Consider the following 24,752-nt stretch of genomic DNA (forward strand, 5'->3'; position numbering starts at 1 on the left):
CTCGAAGCCACCAACGTGAGTCTGACCAAACTGTGGGAGGCAGTGGAAGACAGGAGTGCCTGGCGTGCTCTGGTCCATGGGGTCACAAAGAGTCGGGCACGACTAAACAACAACTACTAATCACCCACATCTCATTCATATTGAATACAAAAACTATAACTTTTAAATAATCTTTTAGAAGCAACTCTTCAATGTAGCTTTTCTGTTAGTAGAGAAAGCTTGAAATATGCAGACACCTGCAAAGAACCTCACTCCTGAGGCAGCAGAGTATCTTTGTCCATTTCTCATTGCCTCTGTCTCTTTCATATGTCCCTCCAAAAATTTTTGCTACTTTTTCTCTGACTTATACTTTTGCCACGCAAGTGGCGCTGTGGGTTAAACCACAGAGCCTAGGGCTTGCTGATCAGAAGGTCGGCGGTTCGAATCCCCACAATGGGGTGAGCTCCCATTGCTCAGTCCCAGCTCCTGCCAACCTAGCAGTTCGAAAGCACATCAAAGTGTAAGTAGATAAACAGGGCTGGCTCTAAGGCAAGGCTGGGTGGCGCAGGGCGCCAGGGGGACGCTGCGCCCGCGGAAGCCGCGCTGCGCCTGCCCGCCAGCTGTGCTGGGAAACGGGGTGGGGGTGGGGTGTCAGAGGGATCTTCACACCACGGTGCCAGGGTGCCAGATGTGCTTAAGACGGCCCTGTAGTTAAATAGATACCGCTCCGGTGGGAAGGTAAACGGCGTTTCTGTGCGCTGCTCTGGTTCGCCAGAAGCGGCTTTGTCATGCTGGCCACATGACCTGGAAGCTGTGCGCTGGCTCCCTCTGCCTCCCTTTACCTTCATACTTTTGCCACAATAATTCTTGCAACAAAGAATTTACTTGAAACAAAGCATGGACACAAAGTGTGATAGTTAATACTAGTCCTACTCAAAGTAGACCTATTGAAGTAAATGGTCATAACTAACTTAGAGCTATTAATTTCAGCAGGTCTACTTTGAGTAAGACTACATTGAATACAGCATCTTAAAAAGCAAAGACATCACCTTGCTGACAAAGGTCCGTATAGTTAAAGCTATGGTTTTCCCAGTAGTGATGTATGGAAGTGAGAGCTGGACCATAAAGAAGGCTGATCGCCGAAGAATTGATGCTTTTGAATTATGGTCTGGAGGAGACTCTTGAGAGTCCCATGGACTGCAAGAAGATCAAACCTATCCATTCTTAAGGAAATCAGCCCTGAGTGCTCCCTGGTAGGACAGATCGTGAAGCTGAGGCTCCAATACTTTGGCCACCTCATGAGAAGAGAAGAATCCTTGGAAAAGACCCTGATGTTGGGAAAGATTGAGGGCACTAGGAGAAGGGGACGACAGAGGATGAGATGGTTGGACAGTGTTCTCGAAGCTACGAACATGAGTTTGACCAAACTGCGGGAGGCAGTGGAAGACAGGAGTGCCTGGCGTGCTATGGTCCATGGGGTCATGAAGAGTCGGACACGACTAAACGACTAAACAACAACACATTGAATACAGCCCAAACAATATAAATTTAATCAAAGTACAGAATATACATAAATGTTACTTATTTGCTTCATTTTGAAATTTTATTAGAGTAGTATTGAAGCCTACATGGTCTAGCCAAGATACTGGCCTACAGTATTTTCAGAACTGGGATCTACCTCTTGCTCAAAAGTTGCTACAATCCATGGAGCCCACATCTAAATTTAAATGGTAAACATGCGTCTTTTCCATCTCACTTCCTCCACAATTTTCTTTTATGTAAAAGCAAAAAACCAAACAACTCCCCCCAAAATTAGTGGTACACCCCACCATGCCCTGTTGTGGGTCCTGGCCACAAGTTGAAAACAAATTGTTTGGAGGCTGAGGGAATGCTCCACAAGGGAGGGTGTTTGAAAAGTGGTGAGTGTTTCCCGGCTCTGCAGGCAAGGGGGGACCTAACTGGGCTCCAGGCCCACAGGGGAGCCACAGAAAGAATGTTGGTCAAGAGAGCCATGAACTCAAAAAGACTGAAAACCTCTGACATAGGTGATTGAAGTACCAGTTGGTAATATGATGCTTTTTCTCTCTTTGAAAATCATTTCACCTCTCTCTGTCTTTCTTTACTGTTTCCCCAATAACCCACTCTAGTCAGATTCCATATTGTGGCCTCTGGATTAGCAAATTTTAGAAATTCAAAAACTGGGAATGGGAAAATTTTAGAACGTAGCTCCATTGATAGATTTAATTCCAAGTGCTAAACTTTGCATTAATGCAGTTGCCTCAAAATCTTGTTTGTCTTCAAAGAATGAGGGAAGTATGCCCCTTATTTCCATTGTTGGCAAAAGAATTATGACCCAATCTTGTTAAAAAAATAATGAAATGGGTGGTAAGTGGAAAAGAAGAGAAACTTTAAATGTATGCAAATTTGTTTTGGCATTAACAGATCCTATGCAGCCAATAGCGGAGATAGAAAAACAAATAAAAAAGTATGGGAAAGTGACAGGATATAAATTGAATATGACAAACATGGTCGTGCCTCTATTATGGCAGTTAGCACCGGAAGTCTGGGCAATAGATATTGGTCATAATATAGATATGGGAGCATGGAAACGATTGTGGAATATGGACTTACCATAAATTTAAAGCATGTTATGGTCTAAGAGAAAATTATATAAAAACGATATATCAATGGTATCTAACAATTGTGTAAATTGGCAAAAATATATAAATCTAAATCGAATAAGTGTTGGAAATATAAAGAGAAAGGTTCTTTTTATCATATGTGGTGGTCTTGTAGTAAGGTTAAAGCTTACTCGGAAATGATATATAATGAATTGAAAAAGATGTTTAAAATAACATTTGTTAAAAAAACACCAAAAAACAGAAGCTTTCCTTTGGGGAATTATAGGGACAGAACTACCCAAACTGTACAGAAATTTATTCATGTGTGCAACTACAGCGGCAATAATTTTACTTGTCCAAAAATGGAAAGAAATGGCAGAAAAATAAGAAATCAAGATAACAAACTTTTTATAAAAGAATTGAAATGGTTTATTTACAAACAAATTGTAAACAGATAAGAACATTGGCAGGATTATTGTAATAACCTGCAGTTTCATAAGAGTTTATTTATATTTAAAGTAGATGAGCAAATTAAGCTAATTTGGATATGCAGAAAATATTTAAAATAAATTTAAGGAACCGCAGAAAGAGGGGGAAAGAAAGTCAAGTTTTGAAATGTTAAAATGACGGTAAAATTCTTTAAAATGTATAAACCTGAGATTATATGGAACTTAGACAATGTATTCCAATTACAGTGGGGAAAAGATGAGTTCAATATTTAGTTATAAAACTGACAGATCAGTTCCAAGTTCTTTATGAAAAGAATTACAAATTATTTAGAGATTGTCAATGTGGGATATCACACACAATTAAGTTTGAGCTGGGGTGGGGAGACACAGAACAAAAATAGATGTCCCACTGTAAGCAATATATATGAGAAGAGGGAGTGTGTGTTAAGTTGCTGCAACCTTGAGACCAAGAGTCTTTTTGAGGGCAGCGTGAACCTCCCGGTTTCGAAGACTGTAGACCATTGGGTTGAGAAGTGGAGTGACCACACAGTAGCTCACAGAGACAAGCCGGTCCCTGTCTGGCTCAAAGCTGGACTTGGGTCTGAGGTATATGAAGGAAGCACAGCCAAAGTGGATGACCACCACAGTAAGATGAGCCCCACAAGTGGAGAAGGCTCTCTGGCGCCCCCCAGGGGCAGAAACTCTCAACACAGCTCTCATGATAAATGTGTATGAGAGAAGAATCAGAAACAAGGGGAGGCCCAGAACAAACAGACCAAGGAGAAGCAAGGCTCCCTCGCTAACATGTGTATCTGCACAGGCCAGGTCCAGGAGAGGTGGAATATCGCAGAAGAAATGCTGGAGGTGGTTATGGCCTGGGCAGAAGGGAAGATGGAAGACAGTGGTGGTCATGCTAGCACCGACACAGAAACCAATGAAAGTGCAGAGTGAGATCAGCTTGGTACACATCTGTCCTCCCATTCGTGTCACGTAGTGCAGTGGGTCACGAACTGCCACTGAGCGGTCGTACCCCATGGCTGCCAAGAGGAAGCAGTTAGTAGATGCCAACGAAGAGGCAAAGAACATTTGTGCCACGCAGCCAGGAAAGGAGATGGAAGAAACACCATCAGATGATGCCAGACCTGTTAATGCTTTGGGCACCAAAGCTATGCTTATAAAGGTCTCTGAGAGGGCCAGGGAGCAGAGGAAGATGTACATCGGTGTCTGAAGGTGGGGATCCTTCCATACAGCCAAGCCCAGCAGGACATTGCCAGACAAGGTCAGGAGGTAGAAGAAGAGGAAGACAGCCAGTATGATAAAGCGCAGCTGCGGCAAGTCGGACAGACCACTCATCAGCAGGAATTCAGATGGCCTTGTTTGGTTCTCTTGCACATCTTTAGCTGTAAAAATTGGTGAGGAGATTTGTGGTTAACGACAGGGCACCATCCAAGGCAGGAGCAGCGCACCCTGTTTCATTGCCTAAGGCGAAATGTTAAGGTGTGTGCCCCCCCCCCCAACTGCTGCCCCTTAAAAAGCCTTGCAGATGTGGCTTCTGGGTTTTAATGAGCTCTCGCAAGAGGTCCATGAGATCTTACCAGAACTCAGAAGCCACAGCCACTTCTCCTTGCTTCTCTGGTGGTGAGGGCAGGTGGGGAACCACCCACCATAGAAGTAAGGAGCAGCAATGACAGCGGTAAGATCTTGTGAGAGTTCTGTGAGGTCTTGCCAGAAACTGCCACCAATTCTTTTTTGCTGGTAGTGATGGTAGAGGCATAGCTCCCACAAGGACATAACCCCTTGGAATTTCACTGCCCATTGTGTCTGGTCCAAGGACCTGGAACTGTAGGAAGAGGAGAGCTTGGGAGAGAATTGTTGTCCAGCCCCTGCCTATTGAGCAGTTTAGTCTTCAGTGCCAGAAGTACTCACTGTTAACTGTAATTCTATGAAGGGTCAACTCCCTCTTGGGCGGTTCACCCACCAAACACCTTTCAGTGCCTGGTGATTGGATACATGCACCAAACCAAAGGTTGCATTCAATGATGCATACCCTCCAACATTTCTCCAATGAAAATAGGGGCATTTCATAACGATAATTTTACCATTTATACCCCACATATCTTACTAGGTTGCCCCTGTCTGGGCAGCTTCCAACATATATAAACACATAATAAAACATTAAACATTATGAAAAGCTTCCCTATACAGGATTGCCTTCAGATGCATCGGGGTCAGATAACTCCATACCCTTCAACATTTATCCAATGCAAATAGGGACGTCCTAAGAAAAAGTGGGACATTTCAGGATCAAATCAGAAACCAGGATGGCTTCTCTAAATTAGAGACGTCCCTGGATAATAGGGACACTTGGAGGCTCTGTGATACACTACGGAGAACATTCATCAACACAAGGATTTCTCCTTGGGTAATTGAACTTTCTCTCTTTCTCCTCCCCTGCACTCCCCTAAATCTTCTGGAGGTTCTGCCAACTCTATATCATAGTGTTAACAAACCAGAGTTCCCAGAATTCTTTGCAGGATGACATGACTCTTAAAGTAGTGTAAGAATGCTTTACCTGTATTATGTGAGTGTGACCCTTGTTCCAAAAGGGGAAGTTGAGATTTGTGTGATGCAGCAGGACAAAGCTGAATCTTCTGTCCTTTTTTTCAGTTTGTGTAGCAAGGACCTGAGAGAGTTGTTCCCAAAGGGATGGAGATCAGAGCCCATAGCCCCATCCCCACCCAGTCCCTCCCTGATCTTGTCTGTGATCCTAGTTTTTATGAGTCTTACCCTCCATGCACCTAGAACCTCCAAGGCCTCGCCAGCACTCTCTCTTCATTGCTTCTGTGCATGGCCTGCAAGACAGAGAAGAATGAGTGGGTTTTCACATGTTATCCTACATTGCTTTAGTTCAAAACGCAAAGGTACAACCTCCAAGTGTTTCTTGGATTTAAAAATGACCCACCACCCATTAAAAATGCCCACTACCTGTCCAGAATTTATGTAATTAAAATCAATACATCTAGCCTTCAACAATGATAGCTGAGGATCCCTTGTGTGCCTTTTCCTCCTCCTGCTCTCCATTATTTCTGTATGATGTAGAGTCACTATTTATACTAATGACCTACGGTATATGTTTTGTCTTTGTTTTTATATTTTATATATATGCCAATAAAGGTGTTGAAATTGAACAATGGGAATGGTGTTGTTGTTGTTTAAAAAATGAATGCATTATTAACAACCCATGGCTCCTTCCCTCCAGGCCACTCTGAGTGGTACACCATATTAGTATTATTACTTTTATTGTTAGTCAAAATCTATAGATGCCTGACTTTTTAAGGTGTGGGAAATGACTTGTATGGTTAAGTTGGCAAGAATAAGAGGAGGTCAACTGAGTGAAGTTCTGGTCAATCTATTGGCCGTGCTGGCAGAGGCTGATAGGAGCTGGAGCCCACCAACACCTGCAGGGTCACAGGCTGCCCAGCTATTTTCTAAGTAGGGCCACAAATAGGAATGGGGGATGAATTGGTTTGCATTTTGATGTGAATTAGAATAATAGAATCATAGAATTGTAGAGTTGTAGGGGACCCAAAGGGTCATCTAGTCCAACCCCTGCAATGCAGGAAACTCAGCTAAAGTATCCATGACAGATAGATGGCTACCCAGCCTCTGTTTAAAAACCTCTGATAAAGGGGGTTAAAACCTCCCGAGGGAGACAGTTCCACTGCCAAACAGCTCTTACTGTCTGAAAGTTCTTCTTGATGGTTAGTCCTCTTAGTCCCCTCTTTCCCAGGCTAAACATACACAGCTCCCTCAACCATTCCTCATATGCAAACAAATTGCAGATATCCTTCAAAATACCCACTTCTCGTAATTTTGAGGTGCATTTCTCCTATATATCTGAAAACTGCCAGCACAAATGAGCATATTATTCAAATTGGGCACAGTTGTGTGTGTGTGAATTTTCACGAGAGCTTAAAAAAAATATCACAGAGTAATGTGGGAATGGGGCAATTTGAACTGGGTTAATCAGGAACTAAGATAAAGCAAAATGGACAGATTCACCAAAGCCTAGTCACAAGTTACTTACCTCATGAAATGAAGGTGTTTGCCCTCAGTGGAGGAAGAAACTGAATTTAAGACTGGGATTATTTCTGAGTGAAATAACAGAAATATCCACCAACTTTGAATCATTAGGAATGAGGGATTCCCGACTTGGATGAAGGTATTGATGGGATGCTCATCAAATTTGCAGATGACACCAAACTGGGAGGGGTAGTTAGTGCTGCAAAGGTCAGAATCAGAATCAGAATTCAAAATGACTTTAATAGATTGGAGAACTGGGCACAAGCTAACAACATAAATTTCAATAGGGATAAACGTAAGGTTCTGCACTTAAGCAGGAATAGAATAGAATAGAATAGAATACTTTATTGTCATTGTACATAGTACAACGAAATTGAATGCCATCCCATAAAAAATAAAATAAAAACACAATTACAGCCACACACACACATACATATACACCCATCACAACTCCCGGGATCATATTATTTAGTTACAGCATTTAAAATGGTTATAGCTCTCAGATAGAAACTGTTTTTTAATCTATTCATTCTCGATTTAATTGTTTTGTATCTCTTGCCCGAAGGCAGCAGTGCAAAAAGACTATATCCAGGATGAGATGAATACTGTAAAAGATTCCTTGCTTTTTTAAGGCAACGGGAATTGTATAGTTCTTCCAGAGATGGGAGAGGATGGCCGATAATCTTTTGGGCTGTGGTTATGACCTTCTGGAGCAGTTTCCTATCCATGGCTGTTCAGCTGGAAAACCAAGCACAGATACAGTATGTAAGAATGCTCTCTATGGAGCCTCGGTAGAAGGACACCAGCAATCTCTCACTCAGCTTGTTCTTTTTTAAAAGTCTGAGGAAATATATTCTCTGCTGGGCCTTCTTCACCAGAGCAGTGGTATTTGCGCTCCAGGTCATACTCTGCTCAATGGTAACACCCAAAAAACTTAAATACGGCCACCCTCTCCAACCGGTCCCTGCCAATATACAGGGGCTGAATGTCCGCCTTTTGCTTCCTGTAATCCACCACCAGTTCCTTGGTCTTGGCAGAATTAAGGACCAGAATATTATCTCCACACCAACAATAGAGCTGCTTCACCTCGTCCCGATAGGCGGACTCATCCCCCCCCCCCCAGAAATGAGCCAGATGTACAAATACAGGATGGGGAATACCTGCCTTACTAACAGTACATGTGAAAAGGATCTAGGGGTCCTAGTAGACCACATGCTTAACATGAGTCAACCGGGTGATGCAGCAGCAAAAAAGGCTAATGCTATTCTAGGCTGCATCAACAGAAGAATAGTGTCCTGATTGAGGGAAGTAATAGCATCACTCTATTCTGCCTTGGTCAGACCACATCTGGAATACTGTGTCCAGCTCTGGGCATGGTAATTTTAAAAATATATTAACAAGCTGGAACATGTGCAGAGGAGGGCAACCAAGTTGATCAAGGGTCTGGAAACCAAGCCTACTGCGGAACAGTTGAGGGAATTGGGTATATTTTGCCTGGTAAAGAGGGAACTGAGAGGAGATATGATAGCCTCTTCCAATATCTAAAGTGCTGTCACTTGGAGGATGGAGCAAGCTTTTTTCCTCCTGCTTTAGAGGGGAGGACCTGAACCAATGGATTCAAGTCACAAGAAAAGAGATTCCTACTAAACATCAGGAAGAACTTTATGACAGTAAGAGCTGTTGGACGGTAGAAGAGAGTCCTTCCATGGGAGGCTTTAAAGCAGAAGTTGGAGGGCCACCTCTCATGGATGCTTGAGCTGAGAGTCCTACTCTACAATTCTATCATTCTATGATTCTATAATCAAATAACCAAGAGAAGTATCTCATCTATTTTGGGACCATGAGGAACTGAAAGAAATTGAATCTCAAACTGAATTCAGGACTGGGATAAAGAGGAACCCAAAATTGACTGATTCCTCCATCCTTAGCCACAAGTGACTTACCTTATGGAATGAAGGTGTTTTTCCTCAACTGAGGGTCTTACATGGAAGCTGGAAATAGCAGTATCTTTTAGCTCCAAAATTCCTGAGCGGTGGCAATATTAGTTTGTTATAACAACTATACACACAGGCAAGTTTAAGCTTTCTGTAAATTTCTGGGTGGGGTGGACAGTGTCTCTATGGAGATGGTGCCTATGGAGTCAGACGATAGGTTAATAATATAACTCCCAGAAGGTTTAACACAGTTAACAATGTATCTTTATTTTTCCTGTTGGGAAATGTAAAATTAAATATGTGCCAATCTTTGTCAATATCAAAGCTTATTGACCTGTGCCCAAACTTTGCCTTGCAAACTTTCTTCTTTTAACCACCAGGATAGTCCATCAGAAGTTTCTTTTTTTTCTAATGTTGACACTGTCTTTGTTTTCCTGCATCAAATATTTTCCTTATCTGCTTTGTAATATGCTTTTATGCATTTCAAAAGCTCAACAGGTCCTTTTTTTTCTTTTTCCCTCTTCTTCACATTGGATAAAAATATTGTTATGAATCTGTGGGTGCAAGACATCCTGAATTCTGGATTAAGTTAGTGTTAGTATTTAATTAAGGTTGTGATGTTAGAACTAATAAATAGCAAGACCTGTGCATATTCAAGATGTGTGTTGCCAGTGTTAATCCTGGAGTTAGCAGGTGGGCTAATTCCAGTAGGTAGGCTCTTTAATGAGTTTTATTATTCATATTTTTTTTAAAAAAATTAATTTTTAAAATTCCATGATACAGTAAAATTACAGCTACAAAAAATGCAAATTGAATAAGCTGAATATGGAGTCCTCTCTTAAAAGTAAGGCTTAGCCCAGGGGTCAGCTAACTTTTTCAGCAGGGGGCCGGTCCACTGCCCCTCAGACCCTGTGGGCCAGACTATATTTTTTTGGGGGGGGGGAATGAACGAATTCCTGTGTCCCACAAATAACCCAGGCCTACGGGCCTTAGTTTGCCTACCCCTGGCTTAGCTCTTTCCACCCACTGAGGACAGTAGCCCCTCCTAGGTCTCACCTGGGGTCTTTCCTTTCTCCTCCCAGCCTATTACCCCAGGATACCAACATTTCCCTGTCTCTCACCCAGGGCCCTCCATCAACCACCTACCACCCCCATCAGTATACAATCTCTGGACCTTAATAAAGGCCCCAGACAAAGGACTTCAAAGAAAGAAAGAAAGAAAGAAAGAAAGAAAGAAAGAAAGAAAGAAAGAAAGAAAGAAAGAAAGAAAGAAGAGAAACAGAAAAAGGGTTAGTAGAAAGAAAGAAAGAAGCTAAGATTAAAAACAACAACAACAGAGAAAGATATAAAAAAGAAAACTTCTGATTTTCTGTCTTTTGGCTACATAATTTTTTTAAAAAAACATTCAGATTTTTTTAATTAAATCTATTTGTTTCTCAGGCAGTAGATGAAAGGGTTCTGTAGGGGGGTGACCACTGTGTACCCAACAGGTGGCCTTCCAAAATTAAAAAAATCATTCAGTAGCACCTTAAAGACCAACTAAGTTTTTATTTTGGTATGAGCTTTCGTTTGCATGCACACTTCTTCAGATACTAGATACCTTCAGATACCTTCCAGATCTTGTCACACTCCAGCTCCAATGACCAGAAATGATGGGAGCTGGAGTCACCAGGTCTGGAGGACCCCCGGTTCCCCATCCCTGCTGTAAGTATTAGGCTGCAATTCTATACACAATTCTACCGTGTTTCTCCGAAAATAAGACACTGTCTTATATTTATTTTTCCTCAAAAACAAAAAACAAAAAACCCCACTATGGCTTATTTTCAGGGGATGTCTTATTTTTTCCCTCCTTCTCCTGCTGTGGCTGGCATTGCTCCTGTGCCTATTACTATGTCTTATTTTCGGGGTATGGCTTATATTCCTTGAATGCTTAAAAATCCTGCTACGGCTTATTTTATGGCTATGTCTTATTTTCGGAGAAACATGCACAAAGGGCAGACAATGTGGTATCCTCTAGATGCTATTGAATTTCAAATCTAGCCCGCATCACCAGTGGTCAAGCATGTTGGAAATTGTACTTCCAGCAATATTGACAGGGTGTACACCTATGCATACTTACCTGGGAGTCCCAATATACTCCGTGGGGCTTATTTCTGAATACACAGACATATATAGGAAGGATTTAAAGATAGTTGTTCTTATGGGTATCTTTAAGAGATGTCTGTCTGATAAACAGCTGTCTGTGCAGCGGAATTTGCATACTATGAACAACTCTCCGTGAGACAGCATCTTATCTATTTTGCCATTCTGCATCTATGCAGCCAACATGGCCTTGTGTGACCATTGTGCAAATCAATGAGTGAAAGACCCCCTATTTTAATGAATTCTCATTTAGCAACCCACTCTTCAGCTGAAGTGCCTGTGGTCACCAGGCCAAGCTTACTGAAGAGCCTTTTCATGGCTGCCTTCATCTCACTGTTTCTCAGGCTATAGATCAGGCATGTCCAACAGGTAGATCACTGGATGTCTGCGGTAGATCACTGGTAGATCATTGGCTCCCCCCAAAGAAGCTGAACAACTGTGGCTCCCCTAAGAAAAACTCAACATTTTACCTCCTCCCTGAAAAAACTCAACAACTTTGACCTTAATCCCCCCCCCCAAAAATCGGTCTTCCTCCTTCCTAAAAAAAGTTCAACAACTTTGACCTGAACCCCAAAAAGGAGGTTAGGTCGCTGCAAGTTTTTAACTCTGTGAGTAGATCACAGTGTCTTGGGAGTTGGCCACCCCAGCTATAGATGATAGGCTTCAGCATGGGGGTGACCACGAGTATGCAACAGTGGCTACCCACCTCCTCCCACCTGAGGGTGTGGAGGATGACTGGAAGCAGACTCCAATGATGCTGCCATAGAAGAGGGTCATGACAGTGAGGTGGAAAAAGCCTTCCTCTTTCCAGCTGCTGAAGGTACATTAAGCATGGCACTTACAACCCAGATGTAGGACAGCAGGATGTAGAAAAATGGAGTCACTACCAGCATGCCGCCAAATGTGTGGCCAACATTTGGGTAGAATGAGTGTCAGAGCAGGAGAGATGCAATAGAAGATAAGTGTCACAGAAGAAGTGGGAAACAGAAGGAGAGCTGGTTGGTCACAAGAGTGTGGATCAAGCAGTAAACATTGGGGAGACCCCAGGAGCCTGCGACTAACAAGAGCCAGTGTTTATGACTCATTAGAGTGGCATAGTGCAATGGATGGCAGATGGCCACATACTGGTCATCTGCCATGGAAACCAGAAGGAAGCTGTCAATATTGCCAAAGACAATGAAGAAATGCATCTGGGTTGGCAGCCCCAGTAGGAGATGGCTGGACTCCCAGAGTCTCCAAACGTCTCCAGCATCTTGGGAACAATGACATCCACCAGATGTACATGGAAGCAGAAAGGAGACGGGGATCAGAGCAGATGAGCAGGACAAATAAGCACATTTCCCAGCACAGTCAGCAGATACATGGATGGGAAAAGGGAAAGAGAATGCCTTGGTATTCTGCACTGACAGAGAAACCTGAAAGGATAAATCCAGAAAAGACTGTTTGATTGCCCATTGTGACATTGTGACATAAGCAGTGAACTGTGGGCCTGATAAGACGTCTCAAGAGGTGTGCTGTCTCCCCGGGGCTAAGATCAAAGATGTAACAGAACGGCTGCAAGGAATCATAAAACCCACCGACAAATACCCCTTCCTTTTGGTGCATGTGGGAACCAATGACATTGCAAGCCATAGCCTACAGAAGATCAAAAGTGATTATGAGGCTCTGGGCAGGAAGTTGAAGGAATTAAATGCACAAATTGTCATCTCATCTGTCTCCAGTTGAACGACATGGCCCAGGGAGAGAGGGAAAAATAGGGGAAGTGAACAACTGGCTTCGCAAATGGTGCAAACAGGAACAGTTTGGATTCTTAGATCACAGTCTGCAGTTTCTTGAAGATGGACTTCTGGCAAGTGATGGGCTGCACCTCACAAAAGTTGGGAGGAATGTTTTTGCCATGAAACTCAAAAACCTCATCAGGAGGGCTTTAAACTGACTTATGTGGGGGAGGGAGACAGTGGTCCTGAAGGTAGGAGTCTATCAATTTCTGAAGATGATCATCCAAATGTCAAGGACCAAATGGAGCAAAAAGCACGCAGACCTAGTGGTGGGAGGAAAATATCCTTAAATAAGAGACATGGGGGAGTGATAAATGGTCTTCAATGTCTGTATACTAATGCACAGAGCATGGGAAATAAACAAGATGAACTTGAGCTCTTGGTACAGCAAACTAAATAGCGGTGGCTAATACCCCAGAGGACAGGATCACACTTCAAAATGACCTTAACAGATTAGACAACTGGGCCAAAGCAAACACGATGAATTTTAACAAGGAGAAATGTAAGGTACTACACTTGGGCAGAAAAAATGAAAGCCACAAATACAGGATGGGTGACACCTGGCTTGAGAGCAGTACATGTGAAAAGGATCTAGGAGTCATGGTAGACCACAAACTTGACATGAGTCAGCAGTGTGATGCAGCAGCTAAGAAAACCAATGCAATTCTGGGCTGCATCAATAGGAGTATAGCATCTAGATCTAGGGAAGTAATAGTACCACTGTATTCCGCTCTGGTCAGACCTCACCTGGAGTACTGTGTCCAGTTCTGGGCACCACAGTTCAAGAAGGATACTGACAAGCTGGAACGTGTCCAGAGGAGGGCAACCAAAATGGTCAAAGGCCTGGAAATGATGCCTTATGAGGAACGGCTTAGGGAGCTGGGTATGTTTAGCCTGGAGAAGAGAAGGTTAAGGGGTGATATGATAGCCATGTTCAAATATATGAAAGGATGTCATATGGAGGAGGGAGAAAGATTGTTTTCTGCTGCTCCAGAGAAGCGGACACGGAGCAATGGACTCAAACTACAAGAAAGAAGATTCCACCTGAACATTAGGAAGAACTTCCTGACAGTAAAAGCTGTTCGGCAGTGGAATTTGCTACCAAGGGGTGTGGTGGAGTCTCCTTCTTTGGAGGTCTTTAAGCAGAGGTTTGACAGCCATATGTCAAGAATGCTTTGATGGTGTTTCCTGCTTGGCAGGGGGTTGGACTGGATGGCCCTTGTGGTCTCTTCCAACTCTATGATTCTATGACATTTTTCTGTTGAGAGAGAAGGAGAAACCAGCATGATATTATATGTTTGCCAATACTGGGATACATCTGTAAAGTGGAAGCTTTGAGATGCACAGCAAGAAAATGGGCAGCTAGGCTCAAACTGCTAAGTTAAAATGCTGTGTGCTTTCTTCACACAATTTAGACAAAAATGGACCATACCCTTCCCTACCTAGCTTCATTAATATCCTCCTCCTCCTCCTCCTTTGGCGACCACTCGTAGCCGAGTAAGATTGTCTTCCATAAACACGATTTTAACAATGGGTCCATTTTCCTACACTTTGTCGATGGGAAACTCATTAATATCCATACCTATATCAGTGCCACATTGTCAGGGACTAGCTGGATGACGATGAGTGGTGAGAGGCTCCAGAGGAAGAAGGCTCAGAGCCCAGGGATTGGTGGTGGGACACTGTGGAGAGATCAGAGGGAGAATGGCAGGGGGAGGAGTGGTTGGATGCTGAATAGGCAACAGGCTTTAGTGAGCAAGGAAAGCCTCTTTCAGGGAGCAGTTCAGACTCAGACATTGAAGCAGAGGAGGGAGGACCAGAAGCTGCAGAATCATGGAATCATGGAATTGTGGAATTGGAAGGGACCCTCAGGATCATCTAGTCAAACCCCCTGCAATGCAGGAATATGCAGCTATCCCATACAGAGATATAACCTGCAACCTTGGCATTATCAGCCTACTCTAAGCAGCTGCTCTGCTGTGACCTTTTTATGATAGTTAGGCACCTTCCTAGAAGGTGCTTTGGCAATTGTTAAAAGGTCACACCAAAGCTCCTCCGGGAGGCTATGCCTGCTGCCACAGGAAACAGCGGAGGAGGAGGATAATGAAGCAGGGTGGAAAGTGTGATGGGGAAAAGGGGTGGGTGGATGGGTGAGCAAGCAACAGCAGCTGCAGGATGGTGGTGGGGAGAAAAAGAGGTGGCAGTATGGCATACCAGCACAGGGCGCCTCAAAAAGAGCACTGCTCCTGCCTCTGTCACCTGTCTTAATAATATTTGGATATGCTCCAACAGGCAAGAAGGGAAGATTCATTATATTGGCCCTAATGCAGGTATTAGAAGAAATATGCCCGGTTAGAGGCCCCCAACTCCTACCCTGTTACCAATCAATTTCCCAGAAATCAAAGAAATTCTCCATTAACAAATGCTCAAGATAAGCCAGGGTCTAGGAGTAATTATACTAAAAGCAAATCATGATAACTTTAGCTCTCCTTTAAGATACAATACCTGACTAGAAAACATCTGGAAAGGTCTTAACTTTCTTTCCTGAAACCTGGAATTTTGGGATAATAAGAAGGCAGATAAGGATTTTATTTGTATGTTCCAGCAAATTGCTATAGTAAATTTGCAAACAGAGTTTCTTTGCTCAAGCTGATATCACTTTGGATTTGGCACACAGAAAGAACTGTCAATTAATAGGCAATCAGGGTAAGAACCTGTGGCCCTCCAGATGTTGCTAGACTACAACTTCCATCATTTTTAAAATCACTTTATTTGGTGGAAATAAAGCAGAAATAATAATAGGAGAGCCCAAATGGAGGCATAATAGCTAGATATCAGCTGAAATATTCGCTAACTAACTTGGTTCCTGAACAAACTTCTAATGAGCTCCATTCCCTTCTATGATTAACCACACAGGGGTTTTCTTAAAGACAGTAGAAATCCTTGGAGAGTTGAGCCTCGAAGCATCTGGGGATGCAGATGGACACAGCGTAGGAGAAGGGAGGGAATTATTTAGGTTTCTTGGGTGCAATTTCCTAGACAGGGTTATCTAGTCTGGTTCTACTGGAGCCATCAGGTCCAGATTTGCCAACTGGTGTAAATCTGCATTGAGCAAAATGAACTGGATTTGCAGCTATTGTCCCTTTGGATCAAAGGGGATGGCTAATTGGCTGGCCTTATTGCACCAAAGCAACTTGGCCAAATTCCCATCTAGCATAAATCAGACTTTGTCAAAAAATGTGGGGCAATAGCCCTTGCATCAGTTTAGAATGGCAACTTTTGAAATTAACTCCAGGAGAAAATGTAAATGTATGAATAACATTGGAAGAATAAACACAGAACATAGCTTAGCAATTAAGCTCCAATCCTATAACATGTTTACTTGAAGTCCCATTGAACTCAGTGGGGCATTTGCACTGTTAAATTATCTAAACTGCAGGAATAAAAACACTGCTTGGGCAGATCAACTCCATACACTTTCATTCAGCACTTGGCTACACCCAAAGAAGTCTGGGGACTGTAGTTTAAGGGTGCTGGAAATTGTAGCTCTGTGAGGGGTAAACTCAGGGCTGGCTCTACGACTAGGCTGGGTGGCACAGGCCCCGCCGGGGGGGGGGGGCGCCACGCAGCTGCTCCTGCCCGCCCGCCGCCCGCCGCGCAGCACTAAGCGCTGCGTGCTAAGCCCGCCTGCCCGTCGTGCAGCAGTGCCCTCGGCAGCCGCGCTGCGCACTGAGCCCGGCCGCCAGCCCGTTGCGCTGGAAAACGGGGCGGCGGGGGGGCGGCAGAGGGATCTATCACACCACGGCGCCAGGGCACCAAAGGTGCCTAAGACGGCCCTGGGTAAACTACAGTTCCCATGATTCTTTAGGGGACATAATATGCTCTAAATGTATGGAGGTCTCTGTGATCACCTTACTCTGTGGCTCTTACCCTCAGGCCCACACATCAGGCAAGCTAGGGAGAAGTGTTTGTACCTGGAGAGAGGGGACGGAGAACTCCCATTAGCTGGCCCAGCTGCAGCAATTTCCCCCAGTCTACCAACTTTCCCTCTCCACATGGTATTATCTACATAGCTGTCAAATTTTCATGAGGAAGCCTATTCAGCATCCTGTAAAAAAAAGGGAGAACTGGACAGCTATGATTATCTAGCAGTTTAAGGTGGCAATCCAAATCCCTAGCTGGCAGCACAGGGTTGAATGGGATGGTGTAGCTGCCACCACACCCACAGCTCATGCCAGAAAAGGCAGAAAGGGGCGGGCGGAGGACAACATGCACCTTTGCTGGGCTGCTGCAGCAGCAGCAAAGAGACCCAGATTGGTCCTGCTACTATCATGGATGGATGGATGGCAGCAGCGCTGACTCAGGATCCAGCCCGCCCTGTGTTGGCCCATTTTCCACTGCCAGTGCAGATGGGAATACCACTGCAGTAGCTTCCCTCACCACCCACCCCTTCCTACGCCCTGCACTGGGGTGCTCCTTGATGGTGAGGCTCACACATCAGGCAAAAGAGGCTTTTCTGAACTATTGGGCTGGGTCTTTGCTTGGTGTCACCTCAGGGAACTTCCAAGTTTTTAAAGAAGAATAAATAAATGTTTGTTCTCTTTCTCCCCTATGTGTTGGCCCCAAAGTGATCTGTGTCTCTGTCTGCTACAGAATCAGAACTCATGGGGATGCTGCCTGAATGAGCTTTATGGTAGCTATAAATATAACCCCCCCTCAATTTGTGCTCATTGCTGCATATTAGAACACAACTTTGCTATTTATTGTGTAGTTACTTGGCTTTTCATCCAGGTCTTTGTTCCTTTCTGCTGCTCCCATCTCCCTCTTTGATGAAGCCACCTTTGGACAGCTGAGCACAGCTGGGCAAGTAACCTCCATGGAACCTGGTCAGGGGTTTAAATATCCAGCATTTGAGTTACTCTACTTAGAATTCCTGCTGTATCTTTGTGTGTGAGAAAGGGGATCTTTGTAAACAGGTTGAAGGATGGCAGCAGCAATAAGCAGCAGCTCCATTCTTTTCCCCTTGAGATCCTTCTCAATTTACAATGAAATAAACTTCTACAACTCCTATGAAGCTACCTCTTGCTTTGAGTTGGCATGGAGCAGGAAAATCATGATTAAGATAGCCAGGAAGGGAGAGAGGGTGGAGGGATTTCTTTCATTTTTCTCCCTCCCTACTCTGTTGTCTATGGATCAACCTGTCTGGAGGCCTATCCACCCTTACTGTATATTCCTCCATATAAGACTACTTTTTAACCCAGGAAAATCTTCTCAAAAGTCAGGGGTCGTCTTATACGCCGGGTCGTATTTTTTATACGGCAAGTATATCCCAAACTCTATATTTTTACTGGAAAAGTTGGGGCTCGCCTTTTACGCCGGAATAAACAGTACTTTTCTTCTGCTCTTTTTAGGCAGTCTGTTTTAAAGCTCTGTGTCTGAGCCCCTTTGTTTTGCTCCAGAAATCCTAAATTAAGGTTTGCTCTGATTGAGCACCAAAGAGTGAGTTTTCAATGGGAAAACTATGGAGTAAAAAAAGAAAGAAAGAAAAAGAAAAAAGCAGGGTGCTTGCACACAAGAATTTTAAAGTGCAGGTCTGTGCCTGGGAAGAGCTGGGTAACAGCTGGGTGTGGATAAGCCCTACCTTTGGGATCCAGGGAGAAGGGGATGGATACACAGATAAATAAGCACCATTGGTGTACCTGGGGCTTTAAGGAATAACAGGTAAAAGAGTAAGGAAAAACAACAACAGATGCCTGTTTCAAGGAAGAGAGGAGGCAGGGAAGTTAACATAGATGCAAATGTGGAAGAGGAAGAATATAGTTGATGGTTACATGTATCTGGGTTAAGGGGTAGATTTGGGTAATATGGTACCCTGAGCAAAGACCACATTTGCAGTGCCCCCCCCCCCATATTTCTTATTTTCATCATAATTCCTTTTGGTGCAGTTCTTCTTCTGGTGGTGTTGGTGGTTGTTGTTGTTGTTGCTGCTGTTTTCTGCCTCCTCAGCTTGGCGCCTGCACCATTCTGAACCCGGCACTGCTGAGTTTAGTTCCTGTAGAGCAGGTGTGGCATATATTTCCAGGGGTTGTATGCCAGTGGTGGGTTGCCCATCCCACACCCTCACACACACACTTCCATGCACAAACATGCAGGTCACACACAGGCACAGGCTCCTCCAGGTGAGCTGGACAGATCCATAAGGAGGAGGCGTGATCATTCCCTCTCCAGTCCTCAAATGATCTTTTTTTTCTTTGCTGCTGCCACCAAACCTGATGTGGAGGGGCAATAAATATTTGCTTGGGTGGCCAGATTAGGCTCCCAAACTGAGGGCTAACCACCACTGCTCTGCTTTAATGGTGTTTCCCAAACTTGGGTCTCCAGCTGTTTTTGGACTGCAACTCCCATCATTCCTAGCTAGCAGGACCAGTGGTCAGAGAAGATGGGAATTGCAGTTAAAAAACAGCTGGAGGCCCATGTTTTGGAAACACTGCTCTCAAGGGTTCCATCAACACCTTCCCTGAAACAGGAGAGATTTAAGAAGATCGGAAGGGAGAAAGAGAGGGAAGGTGGCAGAGTAAGTCTTAGTGGCTGGTAGGTCCTGATCTATGTTCCCATCTCCAAGTGTCAGCCTGAGCATGTCACACTCCAAGTGGCCCTGTCACCAAGCTTAGGAAATAAAAAGACCAAATGAAGTGGAGGGAAAAGGCAGAGGAGGGGATCTGTTCTTTAAGGCTGGAATGAAGCTGGGTCAGGCTGAACTTCCCTTACTGGCATAGGAACCAACTTCCAGGGGCCAAGGTCCTCCCCCCTAAAATATTTGAGGGCTCCAAGTCTGCCTGCCTGCCTGCCTGCCTGCCATTGATGGGCATGATGGTCATTCAAAGAGTGTGTGATTGATTAAGCTGGGTGGTGCTTGCCTCCTACTTCCCATATTTTATTTAAGTTGGCTCCCCTGCTTACTGAGGTTGTTGCTTGAATAGTAATTGATGGTTTTCACTTATTTGGCCAAGGTTTTTAAAAGCAAGGTTCTACCCCCATAAAGTGCAGATATAGGAGGCAAAATCTACATGCCACATTCGGCAATAGTTTTATGGAATAATGAGCCTAGTCCTGCTTCTCATTGCTCATAACCAAAGCAGTGGAATCACAGCTGTGATTTACATTTAGGGAAGCAGGGATATTCACAGACAGGGTTGGCACCAGCAGTTGGCATTCTGGGGTACCTGTCAAGGCCCACATCACAGCAGACAGCCTACTGTTGATCTTCTGAGTCCCCTGACCCCACTGCTTTTTCTCCATGACGCAACTGCCTGCTCTCCTGTCCTCTCTGTTCCTGCAGGCCATGAACAGAGTGGTGAGATGGAGTGGCCTCCTTTGCTTCCCTTTACCCTCTGGATAGTTGCACGGATTGAGCCATGCAGGGAGAGGGCATATTTGTTTTTCATGCTTTCAAAAGTGTGCATGGCATAGGAAACCCTTTTTGTAGAGAATGTGCCTAATAAGGCTTTAAATACATCATAAGCACTGGGTGAACTGCTTGCAGAGACTTCATGAATTTTAATCTAGTTCCCTTTCCAACTCCTCAGAGACATGGCCAGTGCAAACCATTCCACTCACTCTGACTTCATTCTCATCGGTCTGTCCTCCCAACCAGGACAGCAGAAGTTCCTCTTTGCCATCTTCCTGGTGATGTACATAGTGGGCATCCTAGGGAACCTCCTGATCATCCTGTTGATCCTTTGTGATGCTCATCTGCACACCCCCATGTACTTTTTTGTGGGGCACCTTTCCCTGGTGGATGCCTGTTTCACCTCCGTCACTGTGCCCAAGATGTTAGTCAACCTGGTGTCAGAAGCCAAGAGCATCTCTTATGCTGCCTGCCTGACTCAAATGTATTTCTTCTTTGCCTTTGGGGTCACCGACAGCTTTCTTCTGGCCTCCATGGCTTATGATCGCTATGTGGCCATCCGTAACCCTCTGCAGTACACCGTCATGATGAGTCAAAGCCTGTGTGTGGGGTTTGTGGCCGGCTCCTGGATTGTCTCCCACCTCCATTCTTTGCTGCACATAATCCTGATGTCCCACCTCTCGTTCTGTGCTTCCCACGAGATTCCTCACTTCTTCTGTGATCACCAGCCTTTGCTGGCTCTGTCCTGCACTGATACCAGCTTAATTGAGATGTTGATCTTCACCGAGGGGGCCTTAGTGGTGCTGAGCCCCTTTGTCTTCATTGTGATCTCCTATGCCCTTATCCTGGTCACTGTCCTGAGGCTGCCCATGGGTTCAGGGTGGCGCAAGGCATTCTCTACCTGTGGAGCTCACCTGTTGGTGGTCACCCTCTTTTACGGCACAGTAATTGGGGTCTATTTCCAGCCCACTGCTCGCTACTCAGCAGAAAAGGGAAGGGTTGCCACAATCATGTATACTATTGTCATACCCATGCTCAACCCTTTTATATACAGCCTGAGGAATGATGATGTCAAAGGAGCATTTCACAAAACTCTATGCAGGAAAGTGGGAACACAGTGAGTGCCTTTCTTCCAAGTCACCATGCTGAACAACACCAATGTTTGAACCACACCATCCATTGCAACTGAGTTTTCTGGGATTCATGGAACAGTCTCCACGGTTTACAACCACATTTACCTGATGTTAAAAGGTGAATTTCCCTCCGGATTCCAACAGCCATTTTTACACAGGAAAATTGTGAGATAAATGCTTGTCAGTGTGCCAAAGGTAGCCATGTTGTCATATAGCGTACCATAGGGTCACTTTCCAATCATTCTTTTTTGGCTGTGGTTTGAGCCACCAGGGAAAACAGTTGGATACGGGAGTATGCTTGGATGGTTCACAGCAAGAGCACCATCTGGGGGGCCAGTGGGCTGAGCCCCCTCAAAATTCAAGGGGGACCCAGGCCCCCTCAATATTTCACACACCCCGCCTAGCCCCCAAAGTGGGGGGAACCCGGCACAAGTGGTCAAGAGCAAGCTAAAAACCTGGTGGAGGAGGAAATGGCTGGAGCATAAAAAGCAGGGAGCTGGGAGGGAAATATATGGTATTTTGTTAAAGAATAAAATATTGTATAATAAAAAGGAGAATTCCCTGGATGTTGAGATCCAGGTTTGGGGCAAGTACTCTTGGTGAAAGAGCCCCAGCAGAGATTTAAAATCACAAAACATGCAGCAAAGTAAAGTGTGGAAATATATAGTCAGCTAGACCTTTATTGAAAGCTGCCCCCCCCCCGCACTGAATATTGTTACCTGAGGTGGGAAATATATAGGAGCCACAATAAAATGAAAATGTTACCTCAACATTGCCTAGGTTTTCCTATTTTCTTTTGCCCTTTTGCGTTAGATATATTACGAACAATGCGGATGTAGATACATTTACCAGATGAAAAAGGAGTTTTCAAGAGGGAAAAGGGAGAGCAAAGAGTTTCAAGCAGATTTAGTGACAACCATAGTAGACAGTGGGACCCAGGTGGCACTGTGGTTAAACCACTGAGCCTAGGGCTTGCTGATCAGAAGGTCAGCGGTTCGAATCCCTGTGACGGGGTGAGCTCCTGTTGCTTGGTCCCAGCTCCTGCCAATCTAGCAGTTCGAAAGCACGTCAAAATGCAAGTAGATAAATAGGTACCGCTACAGCGGGAAGGTAAACGGCGTTTCCATGTGCTGCTCTGGTTTGCCATGCTGGCCACATGACCTGGAAGCTATACGCCGGCTCCCTCGGCCAATAATGCAAGATGAGCGCGCAACCCCAGAATCGGTCACGACTGGACCTAATGGTCAGGGGTCCCTTTACCTTTACCTTTTATAGTAGACAGTAGCAAATTGACTATTATGTAGCTTTTTATATTATAATTATGAGATCATGCATTTGGATATCTGGCCTCAGAACCAAGCTGGATGCAGCAGTGGGAAACTCTCAATGTTTGTTCTCAGGGAAATTCCCCAGAGAAAAAGGATTCTTTCCCTGGAAAATGGTATATATAGATCTCTAATGGTATAGAGAGAGATGGTCCTGTTCCAATTTGGAGCCCCCTCCATCCCATATCTGCTATCCATTTTTTTAATAAAAAACAAAAACTGAGAGATCTTATTCACTGAACTCCTACCATCTAGTGTACCATTCGTCACCATTAGGGATGAGAGAGAAATTCAGGGACTTCAAATCCAAAATTTCTGAAACAGTATGAGAACAAATGTCCATCTTTTGAAATTTTCACTTATCTGAATTTTGCAATGCAATTCTCCAACAAAACAGCATTTACAAAAATGCATATATTAGTGGAAAGTATTAAAAATATTTATGGAAATAACATTAAAGTACAGGTATTATATTAGGAGAAGTGGTTTGCAAAAATGTATGACTTGGTCAAAACTACATGTGAAAATGTGCTTTCTAAGAGAAAACCACTCAAAAATTCTGACAAATCTTCATTAAGACTCTTTTAAAAATGTCACACCATGGCCTGACCTGGCCCACGCCCCGCCGGGGGTGCCCAGGCAGCCTTGCTGGTGCTCACGGGCTGGCTCTTGCTCTTTCCCCCGCTGGACACAGGCAAGAAGAGGCTGCACATCGGCGCAGTCTTCCCCATGACCAGCGGATGGCCTGGGGGCCAAGCCTGCCTGCCCTCGGCCCAGATGGCCCTTGACGACGTCAACAGCCGCAGGGACATCCTGCCCAACTACGAGCTGCGCCTTGACCACCACGCCTCCGGAGCTTCGCCCGGGGAGCAGGAGCCTGGGGCCGCCTCCTCCGTGCCTCCCAGCTGTTCAGAGGAGGCCGTTCAGCTGTTCAGAGGAGGCAGCCCCAGGCTCCCGCTCCCCGTGCAAAGCTCCGGAGGCGCACGGGGAGCGTGAGCCTGGGGCTGCCACGTTGCGTCTCTCAGCTGTTTTTTGCTTCTGGGGGGGCAGCTGCCCCCCCTGCCCCACGCTGGGTAAGCCCATGTCTGGTACACAGGCTGAGAACCTATCTGCCCGTGGACTTTCTCACCAGGGTGGTGCATGCTCTAGTTATCTCCCGCTTGGACTACTGCAATGCACTCTACATGGGGCTATCTTTGAAGGTGACCTGGAAACTGCAACTAATCCAGAATGCAGCAGCCAGACTGGTGACTGGGAGTGGCCGCTGAGACCATATAACACTAGTCTTGAAAGACCTACATTGGCTCCCAGTATGTTTCCGAGCACAATTCAAAGTGTTGGTGCTGACCTTTAAAGCCCTAAACGGCCTCGGCCCAGTATACTTGAAGGAGCGTCTCCACCCCATCATTCAGCCTGGACACTGATGTCCAGCACTGAGGGCTTTCTGGCGGTTCCCTCACTGTGAGAAGTGAGGTTACAGGGAACCAGGCAGAGGGCCTTCTTGGTAGTGGCACCCACCCTGTGGAAGGAAATAAACAACTATCTGACTTTTAGAATACATCTTTAGGGAAGTTTTTAATGTTTGAAGTTTTATTCTGTTTTTAATGTTTTTTGAAAGCCACCCAGAGTAGCTGGGAAAACCCAGCCAAATGGGTGGGGTAGAATTTATTTATTTAATTTATTTATTTATTTATTTATTATTAATATCATCATCATCATCATCATCATCATCATTACCACCATTGGGAAAGGCACTTGACTGAGCAAGCAGGGAGGCAGTAAGTATAGCAGATGTGTGACTAAAAAAGCATTTATTTATTAAATTCGTGAACTGCCCTATCCCCGCAGGTCTCAGGGTGGTTCACAGAATAAAATCACAATATAAAAACACAAAATACAT

General features: G+C 44.7%; 2 protein-coding genes and 1 pseudogene across 2 annotated transcripts; 1 reads left to right on the forward strand and 2 right to left on the reverse strand.

The window, feature by feature from the left end:
- Positions 1-3,493: 3,493 nt before the first annotated feature.
- LOC118075353 (olfactory receptor 10Z1-like) lies at positions 3,494-5,843 on the reverse strand. Its single transcript, XM_060269136.1, has 2 exons — positions 5,837-5,843; positions 3,494-4,449 (listed from the first exon to the last, which is right to left on the reverse strand). The coding sequence occupies exons 1-2, from the start codon at positions 5,841-5,843 to the stop codon at positions 3,494-3,496; spliced, it is 963 nt and encodes a 320-aa protein (XP_060125119.1).
- Positions 5,844-5,881: 38 nt separating this feature from the next.
- Positions 5,882-12,484, reverse strand: LOC118097564 (olfactory receptor 1361-like; annotated as a pseudogene).
- An 8,092-nt stretch (positions 12,485-20,576) lies between these two features.
- Positions 20,577-21,515, forward strand: LOC118097565 (olfactory receptor 1K1-like). The gene has a single exon (XM_035140536.1). It carries the CDS (start codon positions 20,577-20,579, stop codon positions 21,513-21,515), a length of 939 nt encoding a protein of 312 aa, XP_034996427.1.
- The last annotated feature ends 3,237 nt before the right edge of the window (positions 21,516-24,752 follow it).

This window comes from Zootoca vivipara, chromosome 16 (assembly GCF_963506605.1).
Source record: "Zootoca vivipara chromosome 16, rZooViv1.1, whole genome shotgun sequence".
Taxonomy (NCBI): Eukaryota; Metazoa; Chordata; class Lepidosauria; order Squamata; family Lacertidae; genus Zootoca; species Zootoca vivipara.

Coding starts and splice junctions, on each gene's coding strand:
- LOC118097565 (XM_035140536.1), top strand. CDS start 20,577: ATGGCCAGTGCAAACCATTCCACTCACTCTGACTTCATTCTCATCGGT.